Source organism: Ovis aries, chromosome 19 (genome assembly GCF_016772045.2).
Source record: "Ovis aries strain OAR_USU_Benz2616 breed Rambouillet chromosome 19, ARS-UI_Ramb_v3.0, whole genome shotgun sequence".
NCBI classification, from domain to species: domain Eukaryota; kingdom Metazoa; phylum Chordata; class Mammalia; order Artiodactyla; family Bovidae; genus Ovis; species Ovis aries.
In genome coordinates, this window is record NC_056072.1 from 13,256,139 (window position 1) to 13,277,508 (window position 21,370).

General features: G+C 42.5%; 1 protein-coding gene and 1 long non-coding RNA gene across 5 annotated transcripts in view; one reads left to right on the forward strand and one right to left on the reverse strand.

Annotated features, from left to right (window-relative positions):
• ENTPD3 (ectonucleoside triphosphate diphosphohydrolase 3) overlaps positions 1 to 16,386 on the forward strand; it is a 33,428-nt gene extending 17,042 nt beyond the window's left edge. For 3 of the 4 annotated variants that reach the window (XM_012099408.4, XM_004018241.4, XM_042236532.2), the window contains 7 exons: positions 3,548 to 3,698; positions 6,034 to 6,193; positions 7,140 to 7,373; positions 11,741 to 12,013; positions 12,176 to 12,286; positions 13,136 to 13,273; positions 15,033 to 16,386. In XM_012099408.4, the coding sequence (XP_011954798.1) occupies positions 3,548 to 3,698; positions 6,034 to 6,193; positions 7,140 to 7,373; positions 11,741 to 12,013; positions 12,176 to 12,286; positions 13,136 to 13,273; positions 15,033 to 15,269 (1,304 nt within the window). In that variant the 3' untranslated portion in view covers positions 15,270 to 16,386. The remainder of the gene's footprint in view (positions 1 to 3,547; positions 3,699 to 6,033; positions 6,194 to 7,139; positions 7,374 to 11,740; positions 12,014 to 12,175; positions 12,287 to 13,135; positions 13,274 to 15,032) is intronic. The other variant, XM_060402794.1, reaches the window with a different exon arrangement.
• On the reverse strand, positions 4,190 to 5,752 carry LOC114109391 (uncharacterized). The gene is made up of 2 exons (XR_003586042.3): positions 5,690 to 5,752; positions 4,190 to 5,189 (listed from the first exon to the last, which is right to left on the reverse strand). It is a non-coding gene; the product is annotated as an uncharacterized LOC114109391 (long non-coding RNA).
• Positions 16,387 to 21,370: the final 4,984 nt, after the last annotated feature.

Genomic DNA, 21,370 nt, shown 5'->3' on the forward strand with positions numbered 1-21,370 from the left:
AATCCCCTTCCTATAGTGTGGTGGGCTTGATTGATTGATTCATATATTTAATAAATATTTACTTGGGTACTTGCTATTTGCCAATAACTGTTCTTGACACTGGGAATTCTAAAATAACCAAAATGTACAAAGTCTCTACTGTTACAGAACTTACAGTCTAATGAAGGAGAGACAGCAAATAAGTGGGTATATGATGTCAGTCAGAAATGCTGTGAAGAGAAAGTAAGCCAGCTAGGTGGATAGAGAGTAATCACGCGATTTCATGGGAGAGCAAAGAAGGTGACAGCTAAGCAGAGAGCAAAGTGAGATGAGGGGGTGAGCCATGCATATGTTTGAGGGAAGAACGTGCTAGCAGAGGGCATGGCAAGAGAAAAGACCACGGGTGGCAGCGGCTCAGCATTTTCTAGGAAAAGCAAAGGGGCCAGTGTGACTGGAACAAAACGAGTAAGAGGCTCAAGTGAGAAACGAGGCCGGAGCTGTCACAGAGGCCAACTCAGGGAGGACCTTGAGCTGCAGTAAGGGGTTTGACTTCTACGCAAATGAATTTTGTTCAAAGTATATTGGGAAGCCATTAGGAGATTCTGACCAGGGAGCTAACATGAGATGACATCATTTTAACAGATCGCTCTGTCAACGTAGAACATGTAGTCAAGAGATCAAGATTAGAGGCAGGGAAACCAGGGTTACTAGAGCAGTGCAGGTGGGACGTGATGTTTGGGTGGTCTAGCCTAGACGCGTGCTTCTCAATGCAGGGCAGTTTTGCCCCCCAGGGAACATTTGTGGCTATCTGGGGACATTATTTTTTTAATTATTTTTATTTATTTAATGGATTTATTTGGCTGCACCAGGTCTTAGTTGTGGCACATGGGAATCTTAGTTCCCTGACTAGGGATTGAACCCAGGCCCCCTGCACTGGGAGCATGGAGTCTTAGCAACTGGACCACCAGGGAAGTCCCTCTGGGGACATTTTGGTTTCCACAACTGGAGTTTGTGGTGCTGCTGGCATCTAGTGGTAGAGAACAAGGATGCTGCTAACCATCGCACGACTTACAGAACAGTCCCCACAACAAAGAACGATCCAGTCCAAAAGGTCACTAGTGCGGAGGCTGAGAAACACTGATTGAGAATGGTTCTGGGGAAGGAGTGAGAAGTGCTGAGATTTGAGCAGTATTTTGGAAGTAGAGCCAACAACAATTTACGATCATTTTAATGTATGGCATCCTGGCTGATGGCACCTGAGTGTCAGTTCTGACCTGAGTGACTCTGTGCATGAAGGTACTGCCTCCTGAGAGGGGGCAACACTCAGGGTTGGGGCTATGGCATGGATTAAGGAATCTGGTTTTGAATATATTAAGCTGGAGGTGCCAATAAATCATCGAAGTCAGGGGACAGCAAACTTTTTCTGTAAAGAGCTAGAGGATAAATATTTTTCATTTGTTGGCCACGTGATCTCTGTTGTAACCATTTAACTCTCCTACTTTAGCAGCCATAGACCATCTGGAGACAAATTAGCATGTATGTGTTTCAAGAAGACTTGATGTATGGACACTTATATATGCCTAACAGGATATACCCTAAGGACAAAAAGAACTTCAAAAAATCTAAATTGTTTTTAATAATCCTACAACTGGTGGTAGTGCTGGTATTGTCATTGTCATACGGAGACTGTTGCATGTGGATTGTGAAATAAAGCAAATAAGTTATTAAGTTGGAGGGGCTGAGGAACAGGATTTTTAGCATAGGAAAAGGAAGATAAAGATACCAGATCAGTGAATTCAAGGGAAAAATTGAAGTTCTGAATTAGAAATACCACTAAGAATTCATGACGTTTTCTCCTGAAATAAAGTTTTCTCTAGGTCTGTCTTCTGGAAAGGCTTGCAATGAGCAACTTGACTTCTAAATTTTGGATACTAGATACTATTACTCAATAAAAGAAATCAGGATTTCTTGGAGAAATGGCAGATTCCAGATCTGGGGCAGGAAGTATATAGTTCACTGATACATCTCATCATATCAGAAAGCAGAAAAGTTCTTAAAGGTTTCTGGGATCATGTCAAAAGGACTCAGCTGCCAAACTGAATAAAGCACCACTGGATAAAAACGGGCCATCAATAAGAATAATAACTGCAATATTACATATCAAACATATCTGTAGATTCATAAGCCCTTAAAGATATTAAACAAACAAATAAAATCCCTCATTGGTTAAGTTAAGAATATACTGGAGATGCTATTATATATATATATTTATATATATATATATAGCACATATATAAATTTTAAAAATTTATTTGGTCATGTGGCATGTGGGATATTAGTTCCCCAACCAGGGATTGAACTTCCGCCCCCTACATTGGAAGCGTGGAGTCTACCACTGGACTGCCAGGGAAGTCTACAATCAATATTTTTTAAGCTGGTAAATAAAGGGAAAGAATCAAGCACATATCTATCCAGCCTTCCCTGTACAAACTGTATTATAGGATAACCAAGTAGTTAATGATGGGGAAGTTTTCTTCTTTTAAAAGCATTTTAGATGAAAAGTGAAACAAGAATGACGGAAATAAAATATCACCATTTCACAAACCCTAATAGGCTAATGGATCTAAGCAATGATCATTGATGCCTATTAACAGCACAAAGAGAGAAAACAACCAGATGCTTCTGCCTCTTATTAGAAATGCACATCCCTACAAATTACTCTTTCTGAAAAGTTCAGACCTGAATCTGATTAAGCCTCTGTGTTCAGTTACCAATTTATAGAAAACACTGAAACCAAATAACATATTAAATGAACCATGGAGATGCGGTCAGCAAATTCTAGACTTTAGGAAACTATAGGACAAATGAAATTGCAAGGGAAAAAGTGTTTAATTACAAAGAAAAATTTGAAAGAGAGGGCAGAATCTATATATTAAAGGAGACTTAATAGACATGGCAACCAATTATAATCGATGGGATTTATTTGGGCCCTAGTTCAAACAAATTAGAGGTAGAGGGAGAGAAAAAATATGAATATGCAGGAAATGTTAATCTTAATTAGATATTTAATTATATTAAGTGATTATTTTTTAAACTTTTAGATAGACTAATGAGACTATGGTTATGTTTCTTTAAAAGATCTCTTATCTTTTAATGATACATTCTGAAATATTTATAGAATGAAATGACACCATGTCTGCAGTTTGCTTCATGCGGAGAGACTGGGAGCGTGCAGATGGGGCAAGATTGATCACTGTTAAAACTGCAAGATGGGTGCATGGGTTTGTTGTACTCTTCTCTCTACTTTTATTTATATTTGAAATTTCTGTAAGGACAACCTTTTTTCAAAGCAGGTCTCAGCTCATTTTTTTTTCACTTTTGTAATTCTTTCCTTCTACATTTTGGGAATTGACTCATCTGTGTGGCCACATGGAACTTAGCACATACACTGTTTTCAATCCCCTACAAAAACCCATTAATTTCCAGAGCTGATTTGCTTTATTTAAAAGTTGTATGGCTCTTGTTGGTTCCTGGGAATGCTAAGAAGTGATGAATGCTTGCTCTTCAGGCTCTGGGATCTCCAACTATGCGGAAAACCCCCAAGATGCCCCCAAAGCCTTTGAGGATTGCATGCAAAAAGTCAAGGGGCACATTCCAGTCCGTCTCCATGGATCCACCTGCGTTTACCTGGGGGCCACAGCTGGGATGCGATTACTGAGGTAAGAGCTGGAATGGCACAGAGGAGCCCATTGGACCAACACAGCCAGGAATGTGTTGAATCTTTCCAAGAATATAACTGTATTTCTGGGAAAGAATCCCATATTCTGCCATAAATTTAGGCTTTAAAAGTTGGGAAACTTTTAGTTTTAATACTCAGAAAGAAACACTTCCATATTTGATTCCCTTCCCCATGGTGATTTTATTCAGAACTCTGAAAAAAAAGGAAAGTAACATGAAATCTAGTCATGGGATGTACCTCTAGTTTTCTTGAAAAGTAGAAACTGTTTTTGACCACCAAGGATTTCCCTGGTGGCTCAGTGGTAAAGAATCGGCCTGCCAGTGCAGGAGACCCAGGTTTGATCCCTGATCTGGGGAGGTCCCCTGGAGAAGGGCATAGCAACCCCCTCCAGTACTCCTGCCTGGGAAACTCCATGGACAGAGGAGCATGGCAGGCTACAGTCCATTGGATCATAAAAGAGTTGAACACAACTGAGCGACTAAATAACAATTTTAATACCCGTGCATTTAGTTCCACTAAATGTAAGCCACTATACTACTAAGCTATTTAGTTTCTATCCACATACAAAATGTCACCAAAATATCTACTTTCAAATAATGGGAATTCTGCTCCTCGCCCCAAAGCCTTTGGAGTTACTATAAAAAGTAAACATCTCCTTTCATTCAATTAAGCTGTTCCTTCTAAATTTTCAGCCATGACTTTTAGCCCCATTGTATTGTTTTTGAATGTCCTTTCTCATTTTTTTTTCTCCATGAAAATATTTCCTTGACCTTGAAATAAAAGAAAAACAGTTTTTAAAAAACCCATCAAACTTAAAACTACTGAAATTAAAGGGCAGATGCTGCCCTAAACTTTGAAAATAAGGCTTTCTCCCCAAAAGATGACACTCATTTGGTTGCAAAGTCACTTTGTCTATGATCCTAGGAATGCAAAATTACATGTATTTTCTTCACCACATGCAGAAACTTCAAAGGAACAAACAGAGTCACTTTCAGATGATAATCAAAAAGATCATGAAGCACTTTCAGTTGGATTGAGCCTTTTTCTTGTAGTTTTTCTCTCATTTTTTTTCTATTCCTATGTCCTGGTTGACCAAGTAGAATGTGGAAGGAAGTCAGGTTTCTTTCCTTACTCTTGGATTCTGCAGTATGTTTTCAAGATTACTGTGTTTACCTGAAATTGAAATGATATAAAAATCCCTTCCTTCTGTCTTTTCTTTCTAATGGAAGCAAAGAACTCAACTTTGTCAACTTTGTCTTGGTTGCTTTTTTCTCCCAGTCATCTCAGTGAGAAATCATTCAAAGGCTCTGTAATTTATAGCCATGAAAAAAAAAAAAAAACATGGAATAGAAAGTTTGCCACTTAGCGAGAAGGTGAATGTTACGCTTGAACTGACGCTTCTTTGTGAACTCTTTCACAACTTCCTGATGGTGATCCATTTCTTCTGAGGAACTAGTTGATATTTTACTTGCTAGAAAAGTCAAATATAGAAAAAACAATAATTTGAGTCCCTGGGATGGGAACTAATAAAACTAGGAAAATTATTCATTATTTTCCAAGCGGTGATAAATTGCTACTGAACTGGAATGAACTTCAGCTTGCGGCACTGCTCTTTCTTCTTCAGCCAAGAGTAAGCCAGTGTACCCCGACTTTCTTTAACCCACTGATGAAAGGGAAAAGAGTGTCCCAAGTGAGCCTTCTTCCATAAAATGGCACAGATGAATGATACAAATACACTATGTCATGGGTGACATGAATGCTATGTCACCACTCCTCCGTGGGTCAGCACACTAAAGGATTTCAATTCAGGGGCAGCCATGATGGCCATCATATCCCCTCATGCCAAAGCCCTCCCAAAGAGCAAAGCAGGGACAGCGAAAAACCCCTCTTCCTTTCCACCTCCCTCCTAAGCTCCCCATCCTTCTGGCCTGATGAGGGTTTCTTTGTATAGTGCCCCAAGCGAATACTTACGCTACTCCTATGCCTTCACTAATCTCCTTTCCTCTGCTGATCTGAGACAGAGCAACAGTGATTGAGTAGGAGGCCCTTCAGCTGGTTGCTAGACAGCAGAATAGGAACAGGTAAGGGAGGAGAGAACAAGTGATATTTTTACTGGTAGCTATTTCCCTGCTTGGCAGTTTGACAGGTAACCAGTGCAGGCTGACTTCATGGTTGCCTGGGAAGCTTCAATTTGCAGAGGGGGGTTCCTGTGTCTTACCTACATCTGGAAAACGGTCCCTGCCTGCGGGAGTGGGGAGGTTATTTTAAGACTGTTGTCTGGGCACTCAGCCTTTTGTGTTCTGTGCCTTGCATAGGTTGCAAAACGAAACAGCAGCTAATGAAATCCTTGAGAGCATTGAAAACTACTTCGAGTCTCAGCCCTTTGATTTTAGGGATGCTCAAATCATTTCTGGGCAAGAGGAAGGGATATATGGATGGATTACAGCCAACTATTTAATGGGAAATTTCCTGCAGGTGTGTGAAAACAAATGCATGGTTTTTAATCTCGCTGTTTATTCTGTCCCCTGGGGTTGGTAGCTTAAGCAGAGGTGCATGCTGACAGGGCCATCTGTCCTGCATCATTTCTTTAGGGAAACAGCCGTGATACAAGAAAAGACATGTATAGCTGCGACAAAGCATTGGATCCTAAATAAGACAAATGCATGGGGGAGGGGGAATATCATTTTACCAACCAACAAGAAAGGTGAGGGGGGAGGGAGGATCTAAATCTTGCAGTAGGCCATGAGTCTTTTGAAATACAACTAGAGAATGACCCTCCCAAGAAGTCCTGTAGCCGTCAGGAATTTACAGAGCCCTCAGGCAGCCTTCTTCCCACTCACTCTGTGTCCTCAGGTCTCCTCACACTCCGCTTTCCACACTCCCTGCTCCTTTGGGGCAGAGGAAAGCTGACGCAGAAAAATAATCACTGTGTCACAGAGGGTGTAAACTGAGGATGCCTACCATGTCCAGCCCAAGACCTGTTTTCTTCTCCCTTGAATATATTTTTAGAAGTTAATTAATTTAGTTAATATTTTGGAAAATTCACATAGAAATCCATGATTCTAGCTTCTTCTGGACTCCCTCACTCCCTAACAGTTGGAAGAGCCAGTCACAGCAGACTCACATTCCTGCATGCCAGCAACCAACTGGAACAGAGTCTATCTCTCGTGCATTCCCCAGATGGCCACAGTCCTCACCATTCCCTGTTGTGCACACCTAATCTACTCACTCATTCATGTTGCCTGTCCAGTCCCTGAAAGCATTTGAGTTCACCACCCGTGAAACAAAGGAGAGGTCTGGCCCTGAATGCACCCCATGTCATACTTCTTAGCAATAAGAGATGGATCCTGGGTGATGAACGCTGGCCAATCAGAGATGGCACCTTTGGTCTTTTTTCTTGCTTCTTTTTCCAACTGTGTAGAAGAGCCTATGGCATATGTGGGTGCATCCGAGTGGAAAGGAGACCACAGGTGCCCTGGATTTGGGTGGTGCCTCCACCCAAATATCCTTCGCAGCAGAAGAGAAGGTGGGGCTGAACACCAGTGACATCATGAAGGTGACCCTGTATGGCTATGAATACACGCTCTACACACACAGCTTCCAGTGCTACGGGCGGAACGAGGCTGAGAAGAGGTTTCTGGCAACCCTCCTTCAGGTACCTGAGCCAGGGAGCAACAGGTGTTCCCTTGGGGGTCTTGGCTGAGGGGAAGATGCCTTGCCTTCTGGGGTCTGTCCTTTCCATTCCAGTTAGAAGGTGGATGGAAACAGCAGCATTTTCCTGTTAACTTGTAGGGGTCCAAGCACTTTCTTTCTCTCTCTCTCTCTGATACGTTGACCATTTCCAGTGTATCTGAGTCAGAAGTCCAGGGTAATTCCAGAGCCCCAGAGGTTTTATAAATGATTCAGGACTTGGAATCCCTTTATGGACACAAACTGCTTTAAACTAGTAGCTAAAGAAGCTGGAGATTGCAGAGACTCCCCTGAGTGCAGACAAAATAATAAACCTGGTCACAGGAGAAATACTTGCTGACAACAGAGAGGGTAGAGGACCTCCCCAGGCTCAGGCTTCTTTTAGATGAGCCTGTATTAGGCAGATTTAATGCACTTTATATGGTGGGATCTTAGAGCAACCGAATTCCATCACATTGATCAGTAATTTTTACGGTAACTGAGTATGATGGCTACTTCAGACATCAGTTAGGCTGTCACTAATATAAAGTTGACATGAGTACTGTTTGTGGCAGCGAGAGCACTAGCACCATGGATGTGCCCGTGGGCCCCAAACTCCAGTGGTCAGGGGACACCCATCTCATCCATGGCTGAAAAGGGAAGATGAAGATGAAAGGAGAATGAAGGGAAGGAATCTTGACCTCCTGTAGGGGCATGAGGCCAACCGGAGGCCACAGATCCGAGGAGACCCAGGGCAGGGCACAGGGGCTGAGTCAGCCTCTGAATGTAGTGGACACAGCATCAGTAGCAGCTTACTCTGGTCATGAGGAAGGAAGCAGTATTTCCCAGCTACTAGCTGTAGAAAAATTGGGTTGGTTTACAAAGAGTCATCACTGGAACTCACATCTTCAGATCCCTGCATTTACTGAGTATTGATGCAGGGTGGATTGTGAGAATTCACCCTCCAGGTCTGGCCCTCTTCCCAAAACTCCTCTTTCAGCCTCACAGGAAAGGCTGGAGCCCCAGCACACATGTATGCCACATGTATTTTGGGGAGGGGCTGGGCACTCCTGGGAAAGACAGAGCAGGGGCCCTGCAGGCAGCCCTGAGCTACTTCTCCATGGCTCAGGAGACTCAGTGCCCAGGCCAAACCAAACCCTGCAGGGAGCTTAGTCAACCCTCTCTAACTGGGCTCCTCTTTTCTCTCTCCTTTTATTTCTAGCAATAGTTAAGGCCCCTTCCTCCAGCTCTGGCCCTAGAAGGGGTGCAGGGTAGGGCAGGGAGGGCAGGGCTCCTCTTAACTTCAGATGGGAGAAGGGAAGCAGGGGAAATCACCCTTTTCCCAGGGTAAATCCAGGTTTGAGAAGCTAACCTCTTAAATTTGGCTGGCCATGAGGGCGTGTGTATGTATATCTGTGCACACACTCCTACAGGATTTATTAAAGAATGACTGTCTATGTATCCAACAGTCTACAGTAGAGAAGTGAATATTCCACCTGGGTGAGGTTTCATTTGAACTTGAGAATGCAGGTCTCAAGGTGTAAGCCCAGGTCTGGGGGCGGAGGTGGGACACCCCTGCCTCTCACTGTATATAGTCAACTCACAGGGACAGAGGGCATCTTCAACTTGTCTGATAACATGTGGCTGCCTGAGAGAGTGGCTTTGCCCTCTGAGCCTTCTGACTCATATGTGGGGAAGGATCCTGGTGTGATGAGGATCACCCACAAATGCATGTCCCGACCTGCCTAGCCAATACTTTCATGTTCCAAAGATGTGTTGCCAAGCCCCAACTTAAAGCTTCCCAAAGCTTATTGCATTATGAACGCTGCCTGAGTAATTGCTTCCAGTCCAGGTCTCAGTTCCTGGACTGAAATATAAATGGCTACAGAGTGTGGTGAGTATGACACCTAGATATATGAAAAAGTCAAAGTGTTAGTCAGTTGTGTCCAACTCTTTGCAACCCCCATGGACTGTAGCCTGCCAGACTCCTCTGCCCATGGAATTCTCCAGGCAAGTATATTGGAGTAGGTTGCCATTTCCTACTCCAGGGGGTCTTTCTGATCCAGGGATTGAACTCAGGTCTCATGCATTGCAGGCAGATTCTTTACCATCTGAGCTACCAATATATACTTTGCAAATTATTTTCTTAATTAAGGGGTCTCCAGTGACCCCAAGACTCAAGTCTCACTCTGATAGCATGTTAGACATTAGGGACATGCATTCACTTTCTCTCCCTTGTTAAGTAAGATTTTTTTCTTCTGATTTTAAAGTAACACATATTCAGTGGAGGGAAAAAAGAAAACAGACATAAAGAATATAAATAATAAATTTAAAAAAACTTGGAATTACCATCAACAATATATTATTGCATTTTATTCCAGTTTTTTTTTAATGCAAGAATATGTGTATTTACAAATTTGGCTTCATACGGTATATATACGGGCTTGCCAAGCGGTGCTAGTGGTAAAGAACCCGCCTGCCAATGCAAGAGACATAAGAGACACAGGTTTGATCTCTGGGTTGGGAAGATCCCCTGGAGGAGGAAATGACAACCCATTGCAGTATTCTTGCCTGGGAAATCCCATGAGTGGAGGAGCCAGGCCAGCTACAGTCCATGGGGGTTGCAAAGGGGCGAACACGACTGAGCGACTGAGCACAAGCACGGGCAGTATTCCAAATACATTATTTAACGAGAAAAACTACGTTGGTCATGTAGTTACAAAGGAAAGTGCATGACCCTTTCATGCTAATGCCCTGCAAAGACTAAATTCAGGGAAGATTTATTAAATGTTGAGGGACTAAGTAACTTGGCACATTGGCAAGTTTTATTTCAGGAATGCTGTAACAAATAATTCATGATCCAAAAAGAGAACTGAATTAATCTTTACCAAGCTTCTTCTGGCCAAAAAATAATTTATATTATTTTGCTTCTTCTCCAAGCCAGGCCAGAAATGACTTATTTTCATTATTAAAAAAAGTCTAAGTCAGATTTGGAGGGGGAAACTAAATGATTAGTTGTTGATTTGATTTTTTTTTCTTTCAGTGATTATTTCAGCCATAGGGTGACCATGACGTAATATGTTACAAATTAGACATAACAACTTTTGAACACCATAGATTTTTTCACACCACTGAAGCAGAAGGGGCCCATTTGCTGCCTCCACAGTCATAGTAAGATCTTTCTGTAGGACACTCATATCAGCTGAGTGTTGGACTTCTGTAGGATTCTGCACAGAATCCTTTCATTGAAAGATTACATTATTTTGATGTGTACCTCACGTTCCTCAGCAGTAAAATAAGAGAGCTGAGCTAAGTGTTTTCTGGGCCAAGATTTTACTGTAGAGGATAAAATACACTTTAGTAGCTTCAAAATTACACAGAGTTCAAATCCAGTTCCTTGGAAAAGAGAGCCCATAAATTGAACCAAACACATTTTGGAATTTAGCATTAAATAAAGGGAACATTCTTCACCATAGATAGAAGACTGGATAATCATCTGGAGAAAGTAAAAATCAAATCCCTTCCACCATCTTAATACCAAATAAATTACAAACAGATCGAAGATTTCTATGTAACAGGGTATTTATTACATCATTGTTTCGTAATGGCACGTGATTGGAAACCAGCTAAATTTTCCTCTAGATGGGATTCCCTAAATAAAGCACAGTTTATTTGTACAGTGGAGTTCTATGTAGCCAGCATGAAAGAAGCTAGTGTAAAAAGAAGAGGTCACTCTTACATGGACAATGAAAGGAAAATCTCAAAGATAAATTCTTAAGTAAGAAATGCAAGGGACAGAACAGTGTGTATAGAGCACTACCATTTATGATTTAAAATTTAAAGAAAGAAAAAGAGGGGAAAAGAAAATGTAATTGCACATGCATAGAAGAAGTATACACAGAATCTGTCAGAATACACTGTAACTGGCAATAGTGGTTACTTCCAGGGAGGGAACCTGGGTGGATAAAGTGGGTGGGAATGAGCCTTGACTTTCACAATACATTTATTTGTGCCTTTTTAATTGTTATTTTTAGATGGATAGATAACATGCTCTTCAAAATGTTCAATTAACCTAAACATATCTTGCTTTCTCATCAAAACGGAGTTCATAAACCCTGCTTCATGGAGCTGTGCTAAGTGCCGGAGCAGAGCCTGGTATCGTGCCTGGTGCAGGGTGACAATCCCCCCTCCCCAAGTAGAGTTATCTAGACAACCTGGGACTTCCCTTCCACCGGATGCACTTTTTCCATTTCTCTGTTGGCACTGGAGGGGAACAACAGTGAGGACTTGCAAAAGGAAAGTACTTGGACCTCCACAAGAGTGATTGCTAACACCTTACTCTTGTACCTATAGGATTATACCACTGAAACCACGTTCACCAACCCTTGTTACCCTCAGAATTACATCACTACCTTCACTGAGGCACAGGTGTTTGGCAGCCTGTGTACAGAGGACCTGAGACCTGAAAGATATAATCCCAACAACATCATCACTTTTGAAGGAACTGGGGACCCATCACTGTGTAGAGAAAAGGTGGCTTCCCTATTTAACTTCAGTGCTTGCCATGATCACGAAGCTTGTTCCTTTGATGGGGTGTATCAGCCAAGAGTTAAAGGGTCATTCGTGGTAAGAGCAAAACAACAGAGATTCCTTTTCCCCCTACTGATTATTTCTCACCTTCCTGTTTTTCCTCTGCTGAGGTGTTTCCCACTTTATTATTCCCTGCCCTGAAACCTCCATTATATCGCATTCTGAGAAATGATTTCCTTCTGTACGACTTCCTTACAGGCTTTTGCAGGATTCTACTACACAGCCAATGCTTTCAACCTTTCAGGTAGCTTTTCTCTGCACACCTTCAACTTGAGCACCTGGAATTTCTGCTCAAAGAATTGGAATCAGGTCAGTATTTAAAGAAAAAGGATCCATATTGGTACAAAGCAGTAGAGCAGAGTAGATTTCATTTGCGCCTCTGTGTGTGTGTGTACGTGTGTGTATGTATGTTCTGAATTTGACTTTTATGCTGTTCTCCTTCACCACATCTGTAAGATGGGAGTAATAAGGAACCCTACTTCACAGCTGTGTTGTGGATTATATGTTCTATTCATGGCCACAATGTTTATAACAGTGTCTGGCATGTAACAAGCACTCTATAAACTTAAGATTGCTCTTCCATGAAATTGCATGCGTGCTAAGTCACTTCAGTCCAACTCTTTGCGACCCTATGAACTGTAGCCTACCAGGCTCCTCTGTCCATGGGATTCTCCAGGCAAGAATACTGGAGTGGGATGCCATTTCCTTCTCCAGGGGATCTTCCCAACCCAGGGATCGAACCTGCATCTGTTATGTCTCCTGCGTTGGCAGGCGGGTTCTTTACCACTTGGTTATGTTGTAAAGGGATTTTTTTAAAATATAGGAGATGTGGTGTATACATACAATGGAATATCACTCAGCCATTAAGAAGAATGAAATTGTGCCATTTGCAGCAACATGAGTGGACCTATTATGCTTAGTGAAATAAGTCAGATGGAGGAAGACAGATACTGTATTTTATCACGTATATGTGGAGTCTAAAAAATGAAACAAATGAACATAAAACATAGATTTTTTGGTCATTGTATTATTTTATAGTAATTTTAATGATTAAATTCTCTGGGTGATAAGATTCTTTAAAATATGACTGCTGACCTAAGCTGTTCTGAAATGCGCGTTTTCAAACCTGACTCCTCCCTGTTTTGAACTTGCCTTCAGCTCCCAGTGCTGCTGCCCCAGTTTGATGAGCAGTATGCACGCTCCTACTGCTTCTCAGCCCACTATATCTACCATTTGCTTGTAAGTGGATACAAATTCACCGAGGAGAACTGGCCCCAAATACATTTTAAAAAGGAAGTAAGTCAAAGCACAAATTGTTTTCCTCTTCTTCCTCTCAAAAATAGATGTTTGTTTGTATGTGTGTGAAAGAAATGTAGGAGATAAGTGGGAATTGGGGATTTAAACTTGCTGAATGGGAGCCAGTGCGGCTTGATCCCTGGTGAGCTTATAAGAGATAATGGAGAATTTAGAGGAAGTGGTCATCAGAAACCTTCTGTGTGAGCTGAGGAAGCCAAGAACTGTGGACTGTAAGCTCTGTGGGGGCAGGACTAGCTTGATCATCCTCACATTCCTAGCACTCACACAAGGCTGAGAACATAGAAGGCTCTTGGTAAATACTGTTGCGTGCATCCATAAATATGTTAAAGAACTGAGGCTTTTTATCCTGACAAGAAGCTTCAAATACAATAATTTTGTTAAGAGGATAGTAACTAACTGATCTCCATTTTACACAGATGTCAGAGGGAGATCTATTCTTTAGAGCACAGGGATTAAGTCAGCAGTGTTAAGTAAGAATTTGATCTTGGAATGAGTCTGAGGTCACTGTGTTCACTTTCAAGTGTCCAGAATGGTCTGACGCTGAAATGACAGCTGACTGGCGAGGCGCCTCTGTACTTTGCTTTCAGGACTCAGCCTTGCTGTTGTGTTGATCCAGCACTCTGTTCCCCAGGTTCTTGGAGGGTTTTCTCATTTCAGGAATAGCAGATGTAAAGCCTGAAGTATGTCTGGAGTCAGTCTGTTCAATATGAGCTTCAGCAGTAATTAGATTAAAGCAAGCAATATCCAGTATTAGGCTTGTGACTGTTTTACATAGATAAAATTGAGTCAGCCATAAAAAAATAAGGATGTCTGGAGACAGATAAGGACTGCTGGTGGCATGTACTCTCCAAGCTTTGTTTCTAATTAATCTAATTACCAGGAAGGCACATTATGATTTTCCATTAAATACCAATTTGGGGAGGGGGGGTACATAATTCTAGGTTTCAAGTTCCTTTCTTTTATTTATAAAGAATTTAGTATCAGTCAAATCAGTATTCAAATGTGAGGATATAAAAAGACTTCAGGAGATTTGCCAAAGATTTATATCTAAAATATGTGCGGGATTTCCTTGGTGGCTCAGTAGACGAGAATCCACCTGCCCCTGCAGGGGACATGGGTTCAATCCCTGGTCTGGGAAGATTCCACAGGCCAGGGAGCACTAAGTCCATGCACCACAACTACTAAGCCTGTGCACCTTCAAGTCTGTGCTCCGCAACAAGAGAAGACGCCGCAGTGAGAGAGAGAGGATGGAAGATTACAAATGTGAAACATTTACATATTTCCAAAATGACCTAAAACCATGCAAACAAAAATTGATGGAACTACCAGATGGAACTGACACAGTCTGCTTCCCACTTAGACTGACCTTCTTTTCCTAGAAACTGGTCCTGGGTTTGGTAAAACATGCATCACCTGTTTCTTTAGCTATAGACTCTTCTGTACCCAGGGATCGAAAAACTTCCACTGCTGTTAACTGTGCCCTCTTCACTCTGGCTGTGATGAGGCTGTGAGGATTCATTCTCTGCGGTGTTGGAGGTTGGGCACTCAAGCCTTTGTGGTCATGATGACCAGGGTTCTAGCCCAGCCTCTGCAGTTTTTGAACGTAGGCAAGTCCATTGACCTCCTTAGGCCACAGTTCCTGGGGGTATCTCAGGGGGGTGACCATGGTGTGTCCTGGGGATATAATCTGTGCCTCAAGCCCAGCCCTGAGAACTGAGCCATCTCCTCTACTCCACAGGTGGGGAACAGCAGCATAGCCTGGTCTCTCGGCTACATGCTTAGCCTGACCAACCAGATCCCAGCCGAAAGCCTGCTCATCCGCCTGCCCATCAAGCCATCTGCCTTCATGGGCACCCTCGCCTTCTTTGCAGCAGTGGCCTTGCTGTGTCTGACATATCTCATATACTTGTGTGTGTTGTCCAGGAATCAGAGGCGGTCCCAGCATGCCTTGGACAACATGGTGGACTCTGAGTGAGCCTCACAGAGTGGTTCCTAGAGCCTGAGAGCTGCCCGTAACCAGCTTGGGGGGCACCAGACAATGCAAGCAAAATGTCCATCTTCGGGAAACACAGCTAAAGTCCAATGTCTAGGTCCTGTGCCTCTCAGATACTGACTTATGTCAAAGCACCTCTTGCGAAGTCCCTCAACTGTTCAGTGCACATTCCTCTGCCAGAGACCCTGCCACCCACTAGCTGACCTATTGGGGAACAGAGGAGAGACGGGCCATCAAGGTCAGCCTCCTTATTCCAAGTGTCCCACAGGAAGAGTAAGTTGAGAAGATGACAGATGAATGTGGAAGAGTTGACCTCAGGGCTCAGTTTGCATTTTCCCTCCTTCAAAAATGCCATAGTCTTCCCAGTAGGGTTGGAAATTGGCAGGTGTCTAGTAAGCATCTGGTCCAATTAAATATCTCATTTTATGCTTCCTCTCATTGGTCCTTAACTAAGAATTTCCTTAACAACCATTAATAACATTGAGCTCCCTTAGCTTAGTAGAATATTGTATCTGGGGGAAAATCCTCCTTCACCCCCAAAGACAGTGGCCACAGCAAAGCTTCTGTCATGCAGGCAGAACCTGAAGGGCACAGGCACACAGAACATCTACCAGAACACTACAGGCCATTCCTGAAGTAGGATTCCCTCTCAGGGCTCTGGTCATTAGATCACCACCCGTGTGTGTATCATCCTCGTCGCCTCCCCTTCCCATTGCTGTGTGCCCTTGTCAAAGGTTTATTCCTAGCAAGGCTATCATGCTCCAGATCATTCTGCCTTTGCTAGGCTTTTGCTTAGGGTCGTCTTTCCATCATTAGCACCCTGCGTATATTTCACCCACCATTCCCACAGGTCCACCTGACGCTGTCACAGGTCATCCTCTTCTCCGATTTGCTTACCAATCACTTTCCTAGATGGTAGGCCTTTGTGCAGTAGCCATAGTTCCTGACTTTGAGCGGGGAAAGGAAGCTGCAGGGATATTTAACTCCAAAGTGGGAGGGGATTCTAGCAAGTCCAATGGCTACAAAGTAAAAATCCACATTCTCTCAGATTATAGCTTGTTCACTGAGTACAGAATAAAGGAGACTTATTTTATTGTGACTTGCGGTGTGTGTGTGTTTCTGCGCATATGGTACTCTTTCTCTTGAGGACCCAAGGTGGCATCTATGAAAAGAAGCTAAACAACTAAAACAAGTTTATTGAGCAAACTTTCCTAGTGTATTAAGAAAGTCATACATCAATATCACTTTTATTCTGGAGAGCTCAAAGTGTTTTACTTTAACAAACCTTCAGTTCCTTGAGATAACTGAGTCCAACATTTCCTTACCTTATCTGACACTGCAAAGCTTCTGTGAGGCTACAACCTGCCACTCACATCTTGATTCCCAACCAGAAAGGCTGCTCCCATCCCAAAGTGCACCACTGTTCACAGTTTTCCCTGCCTAGACTGTGGGTTATCCTCCCACTCATCCAAACCACCGTATTTCTCAAGGTGCAATCCCAGCTCTACTTCTTTCACAGAGCATTCCTTGCACACACTCATGCACGTGTGCACACACACATCATGATCTCTCTCTTGGATTACTTTTTAAAAACTACATAAATTCTCATATTGTTGCTAATCATGCAACTGGACTACAAAATTCTAATCTAATCTCAACTCACAATTTCCATGACTTCTTTAAAGGCAGAGTGTTCTCTCCAGGCTTCCCTGATAGTTTAGTTAGCAAAGAATCCACCTGCAATGCAGGAGACCCCACTTCAGTTCCTGGGTCGGGAAGACCCACTGGAGAAGGGATAGGCTACCCACTCCACTATTCCTGGGCTTTCCTGGTGACTCTAATGGTAAAGAATCCTCCTGCAACACAGGAGATCTGGGTTCAATCCTTGGATTGGGAAGATCCCCTGGAGAAGGGAAAGGCTCCCCACTCCAGTATTCTAGCCTGGAGAATTCCATGGACTGCATAGTCCATGAGGTCACAGAGAGTTGGACACAAGTGAGCAACTTTCACTTTCATTTTCCCCAGGAAAGAAAGTCATATTCAAAGCATTAGGAGGATTTGGGTAGAAATCCTCCTTAGGGCAGAAAAGGCCATAGGGCAGCCCCTAGGAACTAAGAGTGGCCCCTGGCGGACAGTCAGCATGGAGCAAGGACCTCAGTCCTACAACTGCAAGGAGTTGAATTCAGCCACCAACCTAAGTGACCTTGGAGGCAGATCTCCTCAGAGCCTCCAATCATTTCAGCCTTGTGAGTCTCTAAGCAGAGAACCCACCCAGACTTCTGACCTCCAGAATTGTGAGGTCAGAAATGGGTGTTGTTATAAGGCACTGAGTTTGTGGCCACCTGTTACACAGCCATAAAAAATTAACACGACTACAGAACTCCAAGCCCGTAAGCTCCGAACAGGGCAAGTGCTTACATGTGAAATATGTACTGATGATAAGTCACTAACTATGATTAGGTGTCACAAATTATGCCTACTCCTTTTAATAACGATGTAAGAAAAACATGGGCTCAAAGGTAAAATACCACACCAGCAAGTGTTCTTGCCTGGAGAATCCCAGGGACGGGGGAGCCTAGTGGGCTGCCGTCTCTGGGGTCGCACAGAGTCAGACACGACTGAAGCGACTTAGCAGCAGCAGCAGCAGCATTACCAGCTAGTAAGAAGTTTTGGAGATGGAGATTGTGAGTTGAGAGTCTGGTTAAGTCTAAAATACATTTGGAAAAAACAAATTAAAAAAAAAAATGGGGCATTCCCTGCATGCCCAGTGGTTAGGACTCCACACTTTGACTATAAGGAAACTATATTATGTCCATCATATTTCCCTTCACAAAGTCAATATCATGACAGTTAGACATCTGACTTTAGAATTTTGTAGTCCAACATACCCATTCATATATAGTTGTGTGATTTATGACAGAGGTATCTCATCAGAGCGGTAGTGAAAAATGTGGGACAATTGGATTTCCACATGGAGAAATAAAGGAAATTCAACCCTTCCTCTAATATTTTCAAAAATCATTCCCAGGGACTTTCCTCGTGGTCCAGGGGGTAAGACTCTGCCTTGCAAAGCAGGGAACATGGGTTCAATCCCTGGTTGGGGAACTGAGATGCCAGATGCTGCAGAGCAAGTCAGCCGACGCACCACAACTAGTGGGCCTGTGAGCCTCAACAAAAGATCCTGCATCATACAACGAAGATCCTGTGTGCCAAAACTAAGATCTGATGCAGCCAAAGAAACAAATAAGGATTTAAAAAATATCATCCCCAGGTAGTAAGTGTGAAAGATAAACCTACAAAGGTTTTAGAATAGAATGTAGGGTACAAAATGCAAGATCTTGAATAAGGAAAGGGTTTCTTAAACACTACACAAAAAGCATTAACCATAAAGGAATACTGGATATGATGGATCACATTAGATTAATGTGATTAATTAATCTACTTGCCAAAAGCATTAAGAATGAAAAAACAAGACTTAGCATGGGAAGAGGTATCTGCAAAGTATATAGCTGATTAATTGTATGAAGAACCACAAATCAGTGAGAAGGCAGATGACCCAGTTTTTCTCAGTGGGCAAAAGGTTTGAAAAGAAGTTTTACAAAAGAAGAAATCTAAATGTCCAATAAATATAAAAAGGTGCTCAATTTCATTAAACAGGTCAGGGCAATGCAAATTAAAACTATAAGATAGCACAATATACCCATTATTCTGGCAAATTTCAAAGTCTGACAGTACCAAGTGTTAATGAAAGTATAGAAAAATGGAATTCTCATTCACTTCTGGTGGGAAGGAAAGTTAGTGCAACCACTCTGGGAACCTGTGCTATTATCTAATAACGCTGAAGTCATGCATATCAGATGGCCAGAAAATTCCAGGCCAAAGTATATATCTTTGAGATATGTGTTCTAATGTATATCAGGATACATGCTTAGGAATGTTCTTACCAGCAACCAAGACTCCCATCTCATAAAACGGAAGAATAAATAGTAACATGTTGGTACTAGAAAATACCATACAGCATTAAAACAAAAGAACTACAAATATATACTCAATATGGATGGATCTTACAAACTTACAAACCTAATGTTGAAGTTAAAAAACAAGTCATTAGGTAGGTAGGTAGAATAATTCCATTAATATAAAGCTCAAAAACAGGTAAAACTAAACAAAGAAAGTAAAATTGGTACTTTTTGTATGGAAAGAGATAAACAGGTATTTCAGTCTGCTAGGGCTGCCACTGGAGAAGGCAATGGCACCCCACTCTAGTACTGTTGCCTGGAAAATCCCATGGACAGAGGAGCCTGGTAGGCTGCAGTCTATGGGGTTGCAAAGAGTTGGACACAACTGAGCGACTTCACTTTCACTTTTCACTTTCATGCATTGGAGAAGGAAATGGCAACTCACTCCAGTGTTCTTGCCTGGAGAATCCCAGGGACGACGGAGCCTGGTGGGCTGCCCTATATGGGGTAGCAGAGTCACACGACTGAAACGACTTAGCAGCAGCAGCAGCAGGGCTGCCATAATAAACTATCACAGACTGGGTGGCTTAAATAACAGAAGTTTATTTTCTCACTCTTCTGGAAGCTAAGAAGTCTGAGATTAAGGTGCTGGTCAGTTCAGTGCCTCGTGAGAGCTCTCTGCTTTGTATATGGCTACCCTCTCACTGACCTTTCCTCTGTGCTTATGCAAAAAGGGAGAGTGAGCTCTCTGTTTTTATAATCATCTCATCATGATTAGTGAACCCCCCTCATAATCTCATCTAACCCTAATTACCTCCCAAAGGTCCCATACCCAAACACTACCACACTGGGGGTTATGGTTTCAACATATGACTATTGGGGGCATACAAGCAGACAGTCCATAAAAACAGGACTTATGGAGTGACAGTTCAGTTCAGTTCAGTCACTCAGTCGTGTCTGACTCTTTGCGACCCCATGGACTGCAGCATGCCAGGCTTCCCTGTCCATCAGTGACTCCCAGCATCTGCTCAAACTCATGTCCATCTAGTCAGTGATGCCACCCAATCATCTCCGCCTCTGTCGTCCCCTTCTCCTCCTGCCTTCTATCTTGCTCGGCATCAGGGTCTTTTCAAATGAGTCAGTTCTTCGCATCCTGTGGTCAAAGTATTGGAGTTTCAGCTTCAACATCAGTCCTTCCAATGAATATTCAAGACTGATCTCCTTTAGAATGGGACTGGTTGGATCTCCCTGCAGTCCAAGGGACTCTCAAGAGTCTTCTCCAACACCACAGTTCAAAAGCATCAATTCTTCGGTGCTTTCTTTATAGTTCAACTCTCACATCCATATATGACTACTGGAAAAACTATATGTTTGACTAGACGGGCCTTTGTTGGCAAAGTAATGTCTCTGCTTTTAATATGCTATCTAGGTTGGTCATAGCTTTTCTTCCAAGGAGCAAGTGTTTTTTAATTTCATGGCTGTAGTCACCATCTACAGTGATTTTTGAGCCTCCAAAAATAAAGTCTCTCACTTTTTCCATTGTTCCCCCATCTATTTGTCATGAAGAGATGGGACCAGATGCCATGATCTTAGTTTTCTGAATGTTGAGCTTTAAGCCAACTTTTTCACTCTCCTCTTTCACTTTCATCAAGAGGCTCTTTAGTTCTTCTTTGCTTTCTACCATAAGGGTGGTGTCATCTTCATATCTGAGGTTATTGATATTTCTCCCAGCAATCTTGATTCCAGCTTGTGCTTCATCCAAGCCAGCATTTCACATGATGTACTCTGCATATAAGTTAAATAAGCAGGGTGACAATATGCAGCCTTGACGTACTCCTTTCCCCATTTGGAAGCAGTCTGTTGTTCCATGCCTGACAGTGAGGTTCTACAAATGGGTAGTAGTTACAGGTATTCCCTTTTTCAACCATTTATACACTTTCTGTATGTCCTACATGACATTTAAAAATAAAATTATAGATCTGAGCTAACTCAGGATGTGCAACCTCCATGATGTTCATAAACTCTTTCAATCTCTTTGACCATTAGATTTTCTCATGTATAAAATGGAGATAATATCTACCTCCTGTTACAAATTTTAAAAAGAGAAAATGTAGCACTCAGCTA